This window comes from Heterodontus francisci, chromosome 10, assembly GCF_036365525.1.
Source record: "Heterodontus francisci isolate sHetFra1 chromosome 10, sHetFra1.hap1, whole genome shotgun sequence".
NCBI classification, from domain to species: Eukaryota; Metazoa; Chordata; class Chondrichthyes; order Heterodontiformes; family Heterodontidae; genus Heterodontus; species Heterodontus francisci.
The window spans coordinates 116,269,896-116,287,735 of NC_090380.1; the positions used below are offsets into that span (position 1 = coordinate 116,269,896).

The window sequence follows — 17,840 nt, forward strand, 5'->3', positions numbered from 1 at the left end:
GAGGGCGAGGAAGTGGAGAGTGTGCAGGAGCAGCCCGTACAGGAAACCCCTTCACTACGATTGGAATGGCATGGAGGGCATTTCCGAGAGGCGGCTCGGGTTGTGAGGGACCGGCTCCGGAGGAGGGTTTCGGGGCCTGGGTCCAATGAGCAGTTCCGGCCGAGTGGGGGTCAGCTCGGACGAAAATGCTCCGCAGCCCCAAGACCCCTCGCCACCCGTAGTGAGGGGCATCCCGGGGGCTTCGGCTACTCCTCCGCCCGTTGGTCCATCCCTGGAGCCAGCCGCCCGGACAGCTGAGCTGCTCTCCTCCGCCGACAGGGGAGCGCCCTGACTGGAGGCGGTATCTAACCCCGTTTTTTTTGTTTTTTTCTTTTTTTTTATTCCCGTTCTGTACCTGTCCTGGGAGTGTTTGATTGGACAGTGTAGAGGGAGCTTTACTCTGTATCTAACCCCGTGCTGTACCTGCCCTGGGAGTATTTGATGGGGACAGTGTAGAGGGAGCTTTACTCTGTATCTAACCCTGTGCTGTACCTGTCCTGGGAGTGTTTGATGGGACAATGTAGAGGGAGCTTTACTCTGTATCTAACTCCATTTTTTTTTTTTTTTTTTTAAACTTTAAAATAACTTTAATGGTAGCAACTTTGTACAGATTAATCTTTCTTCGCAGCTGCCTTTCTCATTGCTGCCAGCACATTGCTGAGTTCTTCTCTCTTCCTCTTGGCACGGATGTGCGTACCAACTCTCTTTTTGATGAATTTGAGTGCACGCTTGTCTTTAGAGACCTTCAACAATTCCATTGCACGCCTTTCATAGGGAGCAAAACCACAGACCTCACGGATCAGATCTCTGACAAACTTGGTGTGCTTGGTCAGGCGCCCTCTTCTACGGCACTGCCTTGGGCTGGTCTCATTCTTGGTAACAGGATGACCTTTGCGCAGGCCAACTGCCATAGGATACCTGATTGCCATTTTTCTCGATTATGGCGTCGCGACCGGAAGGTCGATATCTAACTCCATGCTGTACCTGCCCTGGGAGTGTTTGATGGGGACAATGTAGAGGGAGCTGTACTCTGTATCTAACCCCGTGCTGTACCTGTCCTGGGAGTATTTGATGGGGACAGTGTAGAGGGAGCTTTACTCTGTATCTAACCCCGTACTGTACCTGTCCTGGGAGTATTTGATGGGGACAGTGTAGAGGGAGCTTTACTCTGTATCTAACCCTGTGCTGTACTTGTCCTGGGAGTATTTGATGGGGACAATGTAGAGGGAGCTTCACTCTGGATCTAACCCCCGTGCTGTACCTGTGTTTGATTGGATGATAATACCAACATCCTAAATCTTGATAAGCGAAAAATTCATGAGTAAAAGGACAGCTGAGATTGAAGGGGAAGATGATCCTTTGAATTTGAAAGAAACTTGTAACTTTGAAGAGAATGTTAGATTAAGCACACTGCTGGTTGTTTCTGCTGAAGCAAGATGTTAGATTGCAGATAATCCTGCAGCTCAGAAAGGTAGCAGGAAGCTGTGCCAGTAACCACCATGATGTACAATAAGTGAATGAGGAATGTAGCAAAGTTTCTGATAATGCGGCAGTGTTTAGATTCCAAGTGTGCTGGCAGCTTTGAAATGGCAGACATCGGCAACGGCAGGAGTATGAGGGTCGTAAGTTCACTGAAGCTTTCTTATCCTGAAATTTTAAATTGCCAGATTAGCTCAGTGCAGATCTGAGTTAAAGCACGTGCCCTTACAACTCACTCGTCCTGCCGCTGAATCATTTTGGTGTTAGAGAGGGGTTTTAAAATCAGATGCTTTTCAGCACCAGAACTGAATCTGCTCGCTCGTGCTGCTGTACCGCGCTGCAGTCTCTATCCACCTTCTGCTACTGTGTCTAACTGGTCACTCCTCATGCACCCCGGATGGTGACAGCTGGCCAGCTAATCGCTGTGTAGGTCGTCACAGCTGTAAACTCCTCATCCGACCTAAGAACTTTTCAACAAAGTGGCTAGGAGCAGAATTCCACCTTGCCGAATCCAGATGGAACTGAATCGTTTCATTTTACCCATTATACGCTGTACATGTACAGGAGCTGACACTGAGACAGATATGGGCCTTACCAGACAGGAGTGAATCGTTCCCATTTACACTGGACTCCCATGATATCAAGAAACGGCTGGACATACTCCAGATACTGCAAAGGCTATGGGTCCTGACACCATTCTGGCAATGGTACTTAAGTCCTGTGCTCCAGAGCTGGCTGCTCCCCTAGCCAAGCTGTTCCAGTACTGCTCCAACACTGGCATCTACCTGACAGTATGGAGGTATGCCCTGTCCACAAAAAGCAGGACAAATCCAATCCGGCCAATTACTGCTCCATCAGTCTGCTCTCAATTGTCAGCAAAGGGATGGCAAGTTTCATCGACTATGTTATCAAGCGACACTTACATAGTAATAACCTGCTCACTGGGTTCCGCCAGGGCCACTCGGCTTCAGACCTCATTATAGCCTTGGTCCAAACATGGACAGAAGAGCTGAATTCTAGAGGTTAGGTGAAAGTAGCTGCCTTTGACATCAAGGCAGCATTTGACTGAGTGTAGCACCAAGGAGCCCTAGCAAAACTGGAGTCAATGGGACTCAGGAGGAAACTCTCTGCTCTTTGCAGTCATACCTATTACAAAGGAAGATAGTTGTGGTTGTTGGAGGTCAATCATCTCAGCCCCAGGACATCGCTGCAGGCATTCCTCAGGGTCGTGTCCGAGACCCAACCATCTTCAGCTGCTTCATCAATGACCTTCCCTCCATCATAAGGTCAGAAGTGGGGATGTTTGCTGATGATTGCAGTTTTCAGTACCATTTGCAGCTCCTCAGATACTAAAGCAGCCCCCGTCCAGATGCAACAAGACCTGGACAACGTTCAGGCTTGGGCTGATAAGTGGCAAGTAATATTTGCGCCACATGAGTGCCAGGCAACGACCATCTCCATGAAGAGAGAATCTAACCATCTCCCCTTGATGTTCAATAGCATTATCATCGTTGAATCCCCCACTATCACCATCCTAGGGGTTACCATTGACCAGAATCTGAACTGGACCAGCCACATAAATACTGTGGCTGCAAGGATAGTTCAGAGGTTGGGAATTTGCAGTGAGTAACTCATCTCCTTTCCCCCCAGTGCCTGTCCACCATCTACAAGGCCCAAGTCAGGAGTGTCTTGGAATACTCTCCAGTTGCCTGGATGAGTGCAACTCTAACACACTCAAGAAGCTCAACACTATCCAAGTCAAACAGTCCGCTAATCGGCACCCCATCCACCACCAGAAACATTCACTCCCTCCACATTGGCACACAGTGGCAGCAGTGTGTACCATCTACAAGATGCACTGCAGCAACTCACCAAGGCTCCTTCGACAACATCTTCCAAACCCGCGACCTCTATCACCTAGATGCACAAGTGCAGCAGATGCATGGGAACACCACCACCTGCAAGTTCTCCTCACACACCATCCTGACTTGGAACTATATCACCATTCCTTCACTGTCGCTGGGTCAAAATCCTGGCACTCCTAACAGCACTGTTGGTGTACTTACACGCCAAGGACTGCAGCAGTTCAAGAAGGCAGCTTACCACCACCTTCAAAAGGGCAATCAGGGATGGGCAGTAAATGCTGGCCTGGCCAGCGACGCTCACATCCCAAGAAAAAATAAAAAAAATGTGCAGGAGCTAACACTAAGACTGAGATGGGCTGTTCATTATCAGACGGGAGTGAATCATTTCCTCTGACACTGCAATGGCAATTAGCTTTACTCAATGTGGACGTTATTTGTATTTCTATAATTGCATTGTAATTTTGGGAGAGTATTGAAATACAAAGGGAGTCTTACTTTGGAACTCACTTTGTAGATTTAAGTTAGCATACACAAGTGCCCTGTGGCAAAACAAATTCTCATTTTTCCCCAAGTGTTGAGCAGCAACATCTCATGTTTTTAAATTGATGGTAAATGATTCTGTCCCACATGAGCTAATACTTTTCAAACACAAGAATGCCACTTAACCCTTTGCAGACTCCTCTATGAGCTTAGAAAGACTTCTTCCCCACTCCAGTAGGTTAGCAGGCTCAGTGAGCCGTACTGACTAGGAAGGACCCCAGCCTCTGTCTCCCCGACACCACACCCCACCATGCACCCCCCAGGTCAATGCTGACCCAGTGTTCAGAGTGTGATAATTGATCCTCAGTGCTCCCGAGTTAGAGGGGGAAGATAAATCAGCCAGGATTCCCGTTCCTGATCGCCATCCAATATCCGTGCGCATATGTGTGTCACATCGGGCAGTGGGGCAGAATCGGCCACTTCCGTGATGCCTTACGTAGTCAGGTAGCCCACTGTCTCTCACTGGTTCCACTCGCACAATGGAGAAAGGCCACTTGGACCTGTGGGAGCAAGATGCCTGTTGAACCCATTACCAAAACAAGAATTAGCACCTGCAAACCGAAGGCAAATGTTTAAGAAAGAATTACCCCGGGAGAAACATTACCTTTTCCTGTCCTCCATTATGGAATGAAACTGTGCAGAGGGAGGCCATTCAGCCCATTGTGCCTGTGCTGGCTCTTTGAAAGAGCTATCCCACTCCCCTTTGACCGTTACCCATAGCCCTCCAAATTTTTCCTCTTCAAGTATTTATCCAATTGCCTTTTGAAAGTTACTGTTGAATCTGCTTCCACCACCCTTTCAGGCAGCACAATCCAGATCACAACAACTCACTGTGTAAAAAACATCACCTCTGGGTTTTTTGCCAATTCCCTTAAATCTGTGTCCTCTGGTTACTGACCCTCCTGCCAGTGGAAATAGTTTCTCCTTATTTACTCTCTCATAATCATTCATAATTTGAACTCCTCTATTAAATCTCATCTTAACGTTTTCTGGACTAAGGGGAAAACCCCCAGTTTGTCCAGTCTTAGGACGCAACTGAGTGCCTCATCCCCGGTATCATTCCAGTATATCTCCGCACCATTCTCTTGAAGGCATCATCCCAGTTTATTATGTTAATGAACATTGGATGAAAAATATTTATCCATTCAATTCAAGCCTCACATACGTCCTACAATTTTTGAGTGAGTGAGCTGGTGGCAATCTACTGACGCGAAGGGATTTGGAATGGCTGAGGATGCGCTGTGATGCCTAAACACAATAGTTGAGGAGCTGCACTTGGTTTCTTTTCCAAAAGATGCTGAGGCTTGTTGGGAGTTTGATTCCCTGACGTGCTAACCCTCCAACCTACCCAACAGCACCGAAAACAAATTTTCAGCTTGTGACTTGTTGGATCATGCTGTGTGCTAAAGTAACACCTGCCCACCTGACGACAGCTGCTTTACTTCACCACGGTGTGATGAAGCACTGCAAGGGAAACTTAGTCCATATGTTGGACAGTGCGTTTTGGTTGGCAGCTCGGCCATAGTGTGCAATGCGGGCGAGTTGGATTATGACTTGTGTCCATCAGGGAGGTTTTCCAACCTTTCGTCCCTCGGCTAGTGGGTGCAGGAAGGCTGGGAATCAAACTTCAGACCTTCCTGCTCTGCGTAACTCCGAAATGGACCCAGAACAAGAGCATTCAGAGGCTGAGGCACTCAAGAGAATTCCTGAAAGCCAGCCCTTCTTCTCCAATCTCTGGAGGAAGCTGAGCACATTATAGACCAGGAAGTATGTTAAAGTGCTGCAGGCATCTGTGCAAGTGCACAGTATGAATAAGGAGTTTCTTTGTGGCAGCTTTTGAGAATAGTAATTAGTCTGTGCAAGTCGGTACACCGGGCCTCTGCAGCTCTGAGGGGTGAGACAGAGGGCAGAGCATCAACCTGAACCATTCGCCTCCAGTAAAAACACTGCAATCACTTGTGCTGAATTGCACAACTCAAAAATAATGCTTCAGTGATTTGGTTTGTAGGATGCCGCAAACCACTGAGGGTGTTTTTGTACCTTGGCACGCAAAGGTGGGTCTCATTCTCCTGAGCGTCTTGTTGCCAGCTGCAAGTGGGTTCAATTAAATCGAGAGAGGAGCATACATATACATAAACTCACCCACACCCATACACACACGTGTGCACACACATAAGTGTGCACACAGACACACAGAGAAGCACATGCACACATATGTAGGCGTGCATATGCACAGGAACATGCACACACACGCACAAACATACACACACACACACACACACACACACACACACACACACAAGTACGCACACTTGAACACACTTGGCATATGCATGCACACATGTGCAAGCACATGCATACATTCACAGACGTATATACACACACACACATGCTTAAACACACTCGCCGGCACATGCATGCAAACACTTGCACAATAACGCATGCATGATGCACACAAGCACGCACACATTCACACATATATGCAGTTGCACACTCAAGTACGTGTGCATACACACATGAGCATAGGCAAACGGACAGGCGCAGATACAGATAAGATACATACAGAGAGATAATTCAGCGTTGGGTGGGGTTTTTTGAATGCAGCCTTGATCGAGTAATGATGTGCAGGTCGTGTTGGAAAGAGTTTTTTGGGCAGTGCTTATGGCATGGCGAGAGCAGATTGTGCACAGCTCCGAACAGCTGGCTAACCATGATAAATTCATACTGTAATCAAATTACAACCTCTTCTCACCAACCTCTGGCGCAGCCAAAACATCCAATAAAGTAAGCACTGTGTGCTGGAATGAGAAGAGAGCTAGCTCAGTGTTAAAATCCATCCGGCGCCAGTGTGTGAGCAAAGACAAACAGTTTTCTAAATGGCTCTGCTCAGAATCTGGACAAATCCCGTGCATTTTCCCTAAAGTGCCTTCCAGTTATTAAACCTGTTACTGAGGTGCTGGAACAGGTGTGGTGGAGCCTAATTTCTACTCTTGAGCAATCCAGTTAGTCCCACTCCCCTGCTCATTCCCAACAACCTTGCACATTTTTCCCCTTCAAGTATTTCTCCAATTCCCTTTTAAAAATTACTATTGAATCTGCTTCCACCGCCCTTTCAGGCAGCGCACAACCCGTTGCATAAAAAAAAATTCTCCTCATCTCCCTCCAGTTCTCTTGCCAATCACCTTAAATCTGTGTTCTCTGGTTGCCAACCCTCATGCCAATGGAAATAGTTTCTCCTTATTTACACCATCAAAATCCTACATAATTTTGAACACCTCTATTAAATCTCCCCTTAACCTTCTCTGCTCTAAGAAGAACAACGGCAGTTTCTCTAAGTCTCTTCTTGTAACTGAATTCCCTCATCCCTGGTGTTGTTCTAGTCAATCCACCTTCTCCAAGGCCTTGACCTCCTTAGGACAGAAGAGAAGATCAGACAAGTCAGGAAAAGTAGGTGTCGATCTACATGGGGAATTTGGCAAGTTTCCTGCCTGCTGAGTTAGCTGATCTCACTAAAATGTATAAAATTCTTCAACGACTTGACAGGGTAGATGTTTCCATAGGCAGCAGGATAAGGCATTGGCCATTTAGGACAGAGATGAGAAGAAATTCCTCCACTTAGAGGATTGTGAATCTTTGGAAATCTCTACCCCAGAGAGCTGTGGATGCTCAACCGTTGAGTATATTCAAGACTGAGGTTGATAGATTCTTGTGCACTGGGAATCACTGTGTTGTGTATTCACTGAGTTAGTCTAACATGAGGTCTCACAGTGAGGTCCAACTTTATTTATACCTCCCCAACAGACAGGGCAGCAGCGAGGGCAGTATGCAATAAAAGCAAAATACTGCAGATGCTGGAAATCTGAAATAAAAACAGAAAAAGTTGTGGAAATACTCAGCAGGTCAGGCAGCATCTGTGGAGAGAGAAACAGAGTTAACGTTTCAGGTCTGTGACCTTTCATTCAGACCTGTTCTGGTCTTTTCTGTCTCTATTTGCATGTCTCTATTTGGCTGTGGCCTCGTCGCAGACCTCCTTCCATGTCAGCTTATTGCCTTTACTCAAAAGTTTGGCCTGCATTTTACTGTTCTTTACACCTCCAATGAACATGTCTCAGGATGACATCTAAGTTCGCACCATAACCAGAGACAAGTTTCTTTAATTCAAGAATATTATGTGCAATGGACTCACTTGGCAACTGCTTCCTTCCATAGAATGTAACTCTCAGTGCAAGTTCATTCTTAGTTGGCCATGAGTCCAGAATCTCATTAACTTCAGAATAGTCCAAAGTCCTGGGGTCTCGCAGACAACATCGGTTAAACACAACCTCAAAAGCATCTGGCCCCATCATGCTGAGGAAAGCATTCACTTTATCCTCATCCTCCATTTTATTGGCCAAATGTGTAACCTTCGTTCATAATTACACCAGTCCTCTTTGTTAGGGTCGAATTCTCCCATTGTCCCAAAATGTGTCTTCAGCGCCATTTTTTCAATTACATACCTTGCTACAGACACATTCGGAGCAATTATTCAAATCACCCAAACTGCCTCAAAATTGCCTTTGGGAGTTCCAAAAAGTGTGTCACAATATTTTTCAGACTGCAATCTCTTAAATGAATGTGAAAAAAAAAAATCAGTTCCATCTCGGCACCATCTTTTTGTTGTGTATTCACTGAGTTAGTCTAACATGAAGTCTCAGTGCAAGCAGCCATTGTCCAACTTTATTTACAGCTCTCTAGCAGAGAGGGCAGCATAACAAAATGCTCAGCTATTACATATACCACACATGGGATATGAGGATAGAGTGCGAAAGTGGATCTGAGGTACGAGATCAACCATGATCTTTATTGAATGAACTATGCAGCTACTGCTGCTCCTACCTATGTCCAAAGTTTGTCAGTTGGGGCAGGATTAAAATGATAATTTTTGGGGGGACAGGGAGACAATCATCATCCCCAGGGGTGGGGTTATTCCAATGAGGGCAGGATGAGGTATCATTACATGAAATGTTTACATAGAATCGGCTGTGATCTTCCTTCCACAATCAAATATCTCATCGTCCAAGCTCACACAGCTCCATTCAATGTCACCTCCGTTGAACATTACAAATGTCCAATTATCCTTCGACATGACAGGTTGCACTCTGCTGCTCCAGTCCTCGAAGGGTTAATTGAGTAATATTTCACACTGTCAGCCTCAAAGGTGGGAGCAGAGATGCCTGTAATTTCAGCAGAGACTGTGTCAAACTTTTTTTTTATGCATTTCACCTGATCTGCAATTTTCCTCCTGTCCTGTAATTACACTCCAGCATCTACACAGCAAGCTCAGCACTTTGTCAATCAGACAGAAAGCCACTGATTAAGCACTGTTTCTTAGCTGCTCATGTTTTTTTTTCTGTTCCTCATGTGTGTCTGTCAGCAGTTGCTTGCACACACCTCAACCCTCTCGAAATGTTGGTGTTGTGTCTTTGCACGAGATCTCACCTTGAGCTGAATTTGAACCCAGCTCCCAGAGTTCAACGTGTAGGTTTATTCATTTTGAAGGGGGGAAAGTGGGCCTTGTGCGCTGAGGCTGCCAGCTTGTGTGCAGTCTCTCTCATACTGGTTTTAAAATAAATCTTAATTCTTGACGATAGGTAATGCTACCATAATACATTAAAGTCTTTTTCTTGAGGCATTAAACTGAGGTACCCGTCTCCCCTCTCAGGTAGATATGGAGGATCCCACGGCTGCTATTTTGAAGGGGAGCAGTGGACTTCTGTCTGGTATCCTGGTCAATATTTATCTTTGAACCAACATATAAAACAGATTATCCAGTCATTATCTCATTGATGTTTGTGGGAGCTTGCTGTGTACAAATTGGCTGCCGCATTTTCGAAATTACAACAGTGCAGACACTTTTGAAGTACCTCATTAGCTGTAAAGTGCTTTGGGTCTTCTTGTGGCTGTGAAAGGTGCTATAGAAATTCAAGTCTTTTCTTTCAGTGAGAGAGGGAGTGGGGGAGGAGAAAAAATATTTGCTTTGCAGTTTCCTTTTCTCGCTTTCTTCCCTGGCCATATTAGATATTGCAAAACATACCCAACCCACAGAGACTGTCATCACTGCACTGTGAAAGCAACATTAATCACACAATACAATAATGATCCTCTCAGACACGCACTCAGCTTTTCATGAAACAAAAATCATCCTGGCTTGTATTAGGATTTGAATCCTAATGTCTGATGATCTTTACAATATATCTTTTTATAACGGCTTACATCGTGAACAATTCTGCAACAGTGTTGATCTTTTGCAAGTGAATTCTTCTCACCATTTTAAACTAAAGAGCAAATATTGTAGGAAGTTTACATTTATTGCAGTGGAGAGTATTTATTGCAGAATAAATCCTTATTCTACGCATGCTGATTTCAAAATGCAGCAGTTGTATTTGTAATTGGCAGACCGAAAACGATTTATGAAATTTGAAAAGATGAGTAAAGGTAGCACTGGTCTCAATACAGATTGAGAGGCTGTTCAGCCCATCAATTTCCTACTGCACTCCCCAGCCCTGTGCCAAACTGCCTCATGAGCACTAACTCTGCCCTGCCCAATACATTCCAAGTATTGATCACTCTCTGCTCTTCTGGCTGACCTCCCAATGTAAACTTGAGGTCATTCAAAACTCTGCTGCCCATATCCTGTCCCACACCAAGTCCCGTTCACCCATCAGTTCCTGTGCTTGCTGACTTACATTGCCTTCCAGTCCAGCAAAACCTTGATTTTAAAATTCTCATCCTTGTGTTCAAATCCTCTCCCTGTCTCTGTGACTTCTTTCAGCCCCACAGCCCTCCGGGATTTCTGCATTCCCACATTTCTGGCCTCTTCTGCATTCCTGATTTTTAATCACTCCACCATTGGTGGCCTGGGCCTCAAATTCAGGAATTCCCTCCCTAAACGTCTCCCACTTTCTACCTCCCTCTCCTTCTTTGACACACTCCTGAAAACCTACCCTTTTGACTAAGCCTTAGGTTGCCTGTCCTATTATTTACATTTGGTGCCTCTGTTTCAAATTGTATTTGATAACGTTCCTGTGAAGCATCTTAGAACTTTTAATTATGTTAAAGGTGCTATATAAATGCAAGCGGTTGTTGTTGCTGCTGTCCTTGTGTGCTGAAGTCATTCCTGACATCAGTCCTGGACATGTCCAACCCTTAACTTAGCACTGAGTCAAGCAGGAAATTCTGGCTTTGAGGTACGGTCAATACTGAGTTAGCTTAGCCAGGGAACAGTTGGTGTGCTACAAGTGGTCTCAGTACCTCCAGAATTACTGGACTATTAATCCAGAGAACATGAGTTCAAAACCCAGCAATGACACTTTGAGAATTTGAATTCAGTGCTTAAGAAAAATCTGGAAATAAAAAGCTGGTGTCAATCAAAATGACTGTGAAGCTGTCAGATTGTCATAAAAATGCATCAGTTCACTAATATCCCTTTAGGGAAGGAAAGCTGCTGTGCTCACCCGGTCAGGACCTATATGTGACTCCAGTCCCACACCAAGGTGGTTGACTCTTAACTACCCTCTGAATGGGCCTAACAAGGCCCTCAGTTAGAGCAATAAAAGCAAAATACTGCGGATGCTGGAAGTCGGAAATAAAAAACAGAAAGTGCTGGAAAAACTCAGCAGGTCTGGCAGCATCTATGAAGAGAGAGGCAGAGTTAACGTTTCAGTTCAGTGACCCTTCTTCAGAACTGGAAAATATTAGAAATGTAAAAAATTTTAAGCATATAAAGTGGGGTGGGGCAAGAGATAACAAAAGAGAAGGTGTTGATAGGACAAGGTCATAGAATAGCTGACCAGAAGGTCATGGAGCAAAGGCAAACATTATGTTAATGGTGTGCTGAAAGACAAAGCATTAGTACAGATAGGGTGTTAATGGACTGAAAACTGAACAGCCACAAGCACAAACATGAAAAAAACAGTGGGTAGGCAAACTGAACAAACTAAAATAAAATAAACACAAAAAAGAAAAGAAAAAAGAAAAAATAACTAAAGATAAAAGTAAAATGGGGGGCCCGTCATGCTCTGAAATGATTGAACTCAGTGTTCAGTCCGGCAGGCTGTAGTGTGCCTAATCGGTAAATGAGATGCTGTTCCTCGAGCTTGCGTTGATATTGAACACTGCAGCAATCCCAGGACAGAGATGTGGGCATGAGAGCGGGGGGGAGTGTTAAAATGGCCAGCAACCGGAAGCTCGGGGTCATGCTTTTGGACTGAGTGGAGGTGTTCCGCAAAGCGGTCATCCAGTCTCTGTTTGATCTCCCCAATGTAGAGGAGACCACATTATGATCAGCGAATACAGTATACTACATTGAAAGAAGTGTTTCACCTGAAAGGAGTGTTTGGGGCCTTGGATAGTGAGGAGAAGGAGGTAAATGGGCAGGTATTACACCTCCTGCACTTGCAGCAGAAGGTGCCGTGGGAAGGGGATGAGGTGGTGGGGGTAATGGAGGACTGGACCAGGATGTCGCGGAGGGAACGATCCCTTCGGAATACTGACAGGTGAAGGGAGGGGAAGCTGCCTTTGGTAGTTACATCACGCTAGTGGTGGCGGAAATGGTGGAGGATGATCCTTTGGATATGGAGGCCGGTGGGGTGGAAAGTGAGGACAAGGGGAACCCTGTGGCGGTTCTGGGAAGGAGGGGAAGGGGTGAGGGTAGAGGTGCGGGAAATGGGCCAGACACAGTTGAGGTACCCTGTCAACCACAGTGGGGGGGAATCCTCGGTTGGGGAAAAAGGAAGACATATCGGAAGCACTGTCGTGGAAGGTAGCATCATCAGAGCAGATGCGTCGGAGACGGAGAAACTGGGAGAAAGTAATGGAGTCCTTACAGGAAGCAGGGTGTGAAGAAGTGTAGTCGAGGTAGCTGTGGGAGATGGTGGGCTTATAATGAATATTAGTAGACAGCCTATCCCCAGAGATGGAGACAGAGAAGTCAAGGAAGGGAAGGGAAGTGTCGGAGATGGACCATGTAAAGGTGAGAGAAGGGTAGAAATTAGGAGCAAAGTTGATAAAGTTTTCCAGTTCAGGACGGGAGCAGGAAACGGCACCGATACAGTCATTAATTTACCGGAAAAAGAGTTGGGGGAGGGGGCCTGAGTAGGACTGGAACAAGGAATGTTCGACATATCCCACAAAAAGACAGGCATAACTAGGGCCCATGTGGTTACCCATAGCAACACCTTTTACTTGAAGGAAGTGAGTGGAGTTGAAGGAGAAGTTGTTCAATGTAAGAACAAGTTCAGCCAGGCGGAGGAGGGTGGTGGTGGATGGGGACTGGTTGGGCCTCTGCTCAAGGAAGAAGTGGAGAGCCCTCAAACCGTCCTGGTGGGGGATGGAGGTGTAGAGAGATTGGACGTCCACAGTGAAGAGGAGGCGGTTGGGGCCAGGAAACTGGAAATTGTCAAAATGACTTAGGGCGTCAGAAGAGTCATGGATGTAGTTGGGAAGAGACTGGACCAGCGGAGAAAAGATGGAGTCAAGATAGGAAGAAATAAGTTCAGTTGGGCAGGAGCAGGCTGACACAATGGGTCTGCTGTGACAGTCCTGTTTGTGGATTTTGTGAAGGAGGTAGAAGCAGGCTGCCTGGGGTTGCAGGAATATGAGGGTGGAAGCTGTAGAGGGAAGATCTCCAGAGGAAATGAGGTCAGTGACAATTCTGTGGACAGTCGCTTGATGTTCGGTGGTGGGGGTCATGGTCCAGGGGAAGTAGGAAGAAGTGTCTGAGAGTTGGCGCTGAGCCTCTGCAAGATAGAGGTTTATGCACCAGACAACAATAGCACCACCCTTGCCTGCAGGTTTGATGACCATGTCGGGGTTAGACCTGAGAGAACGGAGTGCGGCAAGTTCAGAGGGGGACAGGTTAGAGTGAGTGAGGGGGACAGAGAAATTGAGATGACCAATGTCTCACCGACAGTTTTCAATTAAAAGATCAAGAGTGGGTAAGAGGCCAGAGGGAGGGATCCCGGTCGAGGGACAATGCTGGAGGCGGGTGAATGGGTCTACTGATCGGGGGGAGGACTCCTGGTCAAAGAAGTGAGCCCGGAGGTGGAGGCGATGGAAGAAGAGCTCAACGTCATGCCAAGCACGAAATTCATTGAGGTGGGGGCGTAAGGGGATAAAACTGAGTCCTTTGCTGAGTACAGAACGTTCAGCGTCAGAGAGGGGGAGGTCAGAGGGTATAGTGAATACGTGTTAGAGCAAACCTGCTTGAAGAAGGCCCACCGCCACTTTCTTAGGTCAGCTAGGGATTTGCAATAAATGCTGGCCATGGCAGCAATGTCCACATCCCAAGGAAATGGGGAAAAGGAGGATTCTAGCTCCTGATCGCTAGCCAGAGATTTCTGCAGGAAAAGTGTGTGTGTGTTGAGGTAAAGGCAGGATCAGGCTGTGACTACCACATACTACTGTACTATGATTGCAATGAAGTCTTATCAGGTGTCAACTGTCACTCAGTGGGTCTTACAGTCGGGTCAGAGTGTTTCTGCCCCATTCCAGGGACTTGAGCCCCATAATCCAGGCTGGCATTCCCAGTGCAGTACTGAGGGAGTGCTGCACTGTTGGAGGTGCCGCACATTAAACTGAGGACCTGTCTGTCCTCTCAGGTCGGTGTAAAAGTTCCCACGGCCATGATTTGAAGAAGAGCAGGGGAATTCTCCTGATAGCCTGGGCCAATATTTATTCCTCAAACAACATCACGAAATAAAACAGATTATCTCATCATTTATCACATTGCTGTTTGTGGGATCTTGCTGTGTGCAAATTGACTGTTGTGATTCCTACATTACATCAGTGACTACACTTCAAATGCACCTCATTGGCTGTAAAGTGCTTTGGGACATCCTGAGGTTGTGAAAGGTGCTATCGAAATGCAATTCTTTCTTTTTTCTCCCCCTTCATATTTAAAAAAAAACACAGATGTTTTTCCTCTTTAGTGCTTCTGGCCAAAGGAGGGTATTCATGGGCGCACAAATTGAGGCATTCACCGAGGTTCTTGATTGGTGTTCCCTTCATGCCCGGCTCTGAAGAAAATGAAAGACTTGCATTTATATGGTGCCTTTTTGACCTCAGAACGTCCCAAAAAATTTCACAGCCAATGAAGTACTTTTGAAGTGTAGTCACTATTGTAATGTCGGAAATACGGCAGCCCATTTACACACAGCAAGATCCCACAGACAGTACTCTATGTTGGGCTCAACTAAATTCACTGTATTTACTCATGACTGAGATGATGGGATAGAAGGCTGCATCTCCAGATTTGACCATGACATAATGATAGGCGGCATTGTCAGCAGTGTAGATGGAAGCATAAAACTACAAAGAGATATTGATAGATTAAGTGGGCGGCACAGTGGCGCAGTGGTTAGCACCGCAGCCTCACAGCTCCAGCGACCCGGGTTCAATTCCAGGTACTGCCTGTGCGGAGTTCGCAAGTTCTCCCTGTGTCTGCGTGGGTTTCCTCCGGGTGCTCCGGTTTCCTCCCACATGCCAAAGGCTTGCAGGTTGATAGGCTAATTGGCCATTATAAATTGCCCCCTAGTATAGGTAGGTGGTAGGGAAATATATAGGGACAGGTGGGGATGTGATAGGAATATGGGATTAGTGTAGGATTAGTATAAATGGGTGGTTGATGGTCGGCACAGACTCGGTGGGCCGAAGGGCCTGTTTCAGTGCTGTATCTCTAAACTAAACTAAACTAAGTGAATGGACAAAACCGCGGCAAATGGATTTCTGTGGAGGGAAATGGACCTAAAAAGGATAAAACAGGGTACTTACCAAATGGTGGAAAGCTGAAAATAGTGATGGTTCAAAGAGACTGGGGTCCAGCTACACAGATCATTTAAATGTCATGAGCAAGTACAGAAAGTAATCAAAAGGTCAATGGAACGCTGGCCTTTATATCCAGAGGAATAGAATACAAGGAGGTAGAAGTCATGCTACAGCTATACAAAGCCCTGATTAGACCACACCTGGAGTTACTGTGAGCAGTTCTGGGCACCACACCTTAGGTCTTGGAGGGAGTGCAGCATAAATTTAATGGAATGATGCATGGACTCCAAATGTCAAGCTGCGAGGAGAGATTAAACATACTAATGTTGCATTCCGTGGAATTTAGAAGGTTAAGGGGTTATTTGATCAAAGCTTTCAAGATAGTAAGGGGAACAGTTAGAGTAAGATTGGGAGAAACTATTTCTATGATTTGGGGAGTTTGGGTCTAGAGTGCACAGTCTGAAAATTAGAGCCAGACCTTTCAGGAATGAAATTAGGAATCGCTTCTACACACAGAAGATGGTAGAAGTTTTGGAACTCTCTTCAACATTTGATGCGAGATCAATTATTAATTTTACATCTGAGATTGATAGACTTTAGTTAGCTGAACATATATGAGGAAAAGAAAGGAGAGTATATGGAGATAGATCACAGATCAGCCATGATCTCATTGAATTACGGAACAGGCTCAAGGGGCTAAATTGCCTCCTCCTGTTCCAATGTTCATAATGCAGTAATGACCAGATAATCTGTTTTTGTGTTGTTGATTGAAGGATAAATATTGGCCAAGATACTGGGGAAAACTCCTGTGTAGTGCCATGGGATCTTTTACTTTTATCTTAAAGGTCAGAAGGGACCTTGGTTTAATATTTCACCCAAAAGACAGCACCTCTGACAGTGCAGCACTCCCCTTGTACTGCACTGAAGTTCCAGCCTGCATTATGTGCTCAAGGCTCTGGAGTGGGATTTCAGGCCCCAACTGTCTGACTCAGAGGCAAGAGTATTATCCACTGAGTCACTAAATTACCATGGCTAGCTCTGACAGCGGGAAAGATTCTGTCCCCTGAGATAAGGGGAGAGGCCGATGAAGAAACAAAAAACGTCATCTCACGATGGATCTCTCTCCCACCTCTGTTCCCTTAGATATGACATTAAGGAAGACAACACTCTGCGCATCAAGAGGGTGAGCAACGCTGACGAGGGGACCTTCACTTGTGTCGGAGAAAACCGCGTGGGCATGGTTGAAGCCACCGCCACTCTGACCGTACGAGGTAAGCAAGCGGCATCGCCACGCTTTTTCACCTCCTGGAGCACGCCCCCACCTGTGCGTTCATGTTGGGAGTCTATCTCCACTCTGTGTGCTGCTCCTTTGGTGAGGGTCGGCTTGTCAACTCTGGTTGGAGGTATTCCTAGAGGTTTTGCCATGTGACTCCTACCCCCAACTACTATGTTGAAGCACCCCACACATACAATCCCGCCATTGGTCACCAGTCACATCCAACTTGATGACACACTGCCTTTCCGCATCAATCAGAAAGCATGGAGACTCCTCATTACCCAATTGGATGATTCTTGACTCTCAGTTAAACAACCCTTGTACACCAACCCCCCCCCCCCTCCCCCCTCACACCCCATCTCTCACAACTTCAGTAATTAATCAAAGAAAATGAATACAAAAAAAAACAATTTTATTAATTCCCTCAATGATTTTCTTTCTCACATCACTTGCCGCAGTGTCCTGTGGATTAATCTTCCATTCCTGGAACTGTTACCTTCGGCAAATGGATCATAAGCCAGAGGTTACGATTTAAATCAATTGATAGAAGATCTGAAGGGGACTGAGGAGAATTTTTTTCACACAGATGGTTGTTAAGATCTGGAGCGCACTGGAGCCGATTCCATTGGAACTTTTAAAAGGCAGTTGGACAAATACTTGCAGAGGCCTAATTCACAGGGTTGTGGGGAGAAAGCTGGGGTGTTTGACTAACTTTGCCAGCTCTTTCAAAGAGTTGGTACAATTATGATAAACCAAATAGTCTCTCTCTATGCTGTAAAGATTCTTTGATTTAAAGAGAGGAGGATGGAAGGCTGGCTGTACCTCAGCTGACAGTTAGA

General features: G+C 46.0%; 2 protein-coding genes across 8 annotated transcripts in view; one reads left to right on the forward strand and one right to left on the reverse strand.

The window, feature by feature from the left end:
* robo2 (roundabout, axon guidance receptor, homolog 2 (Drosophila)) overlaps window positions 1–17,840 on the forward strand; it is a 644,486-nt gene that overhangs the window by 438,546 nt on the left and 188,100 nt on the right. For all 7 annotated transcript variants that reach the window (XM_068041290.1, XM_068041296.1, XM_068041294.1 and 4 more), the window contains exon 6: window positions 16,869–16,996. In XM_068041290.1, coding sequence (XP_067897391.1) covers window positions 16,869–16,996 — 128 coding nt within the window. The remainder of the gene's footprint in view (window positions 1–16,868; window positions 16,997–17,840) is intronic.
* On the reverse strand, window positions 612–994 carry LOC137374276 (large ribosomal subunit protein eL36). The gene has a single exon (XM_068040074.1). The coding sequence runs from the start codon at window positions 966–968 to the stop codon at window positions 651–653; it is 318 nt and encodes a 105-aa protein (XP_067896175.1). The 5' UTR covers window positions 969–994; the 3' UTR covers window positions 612–650.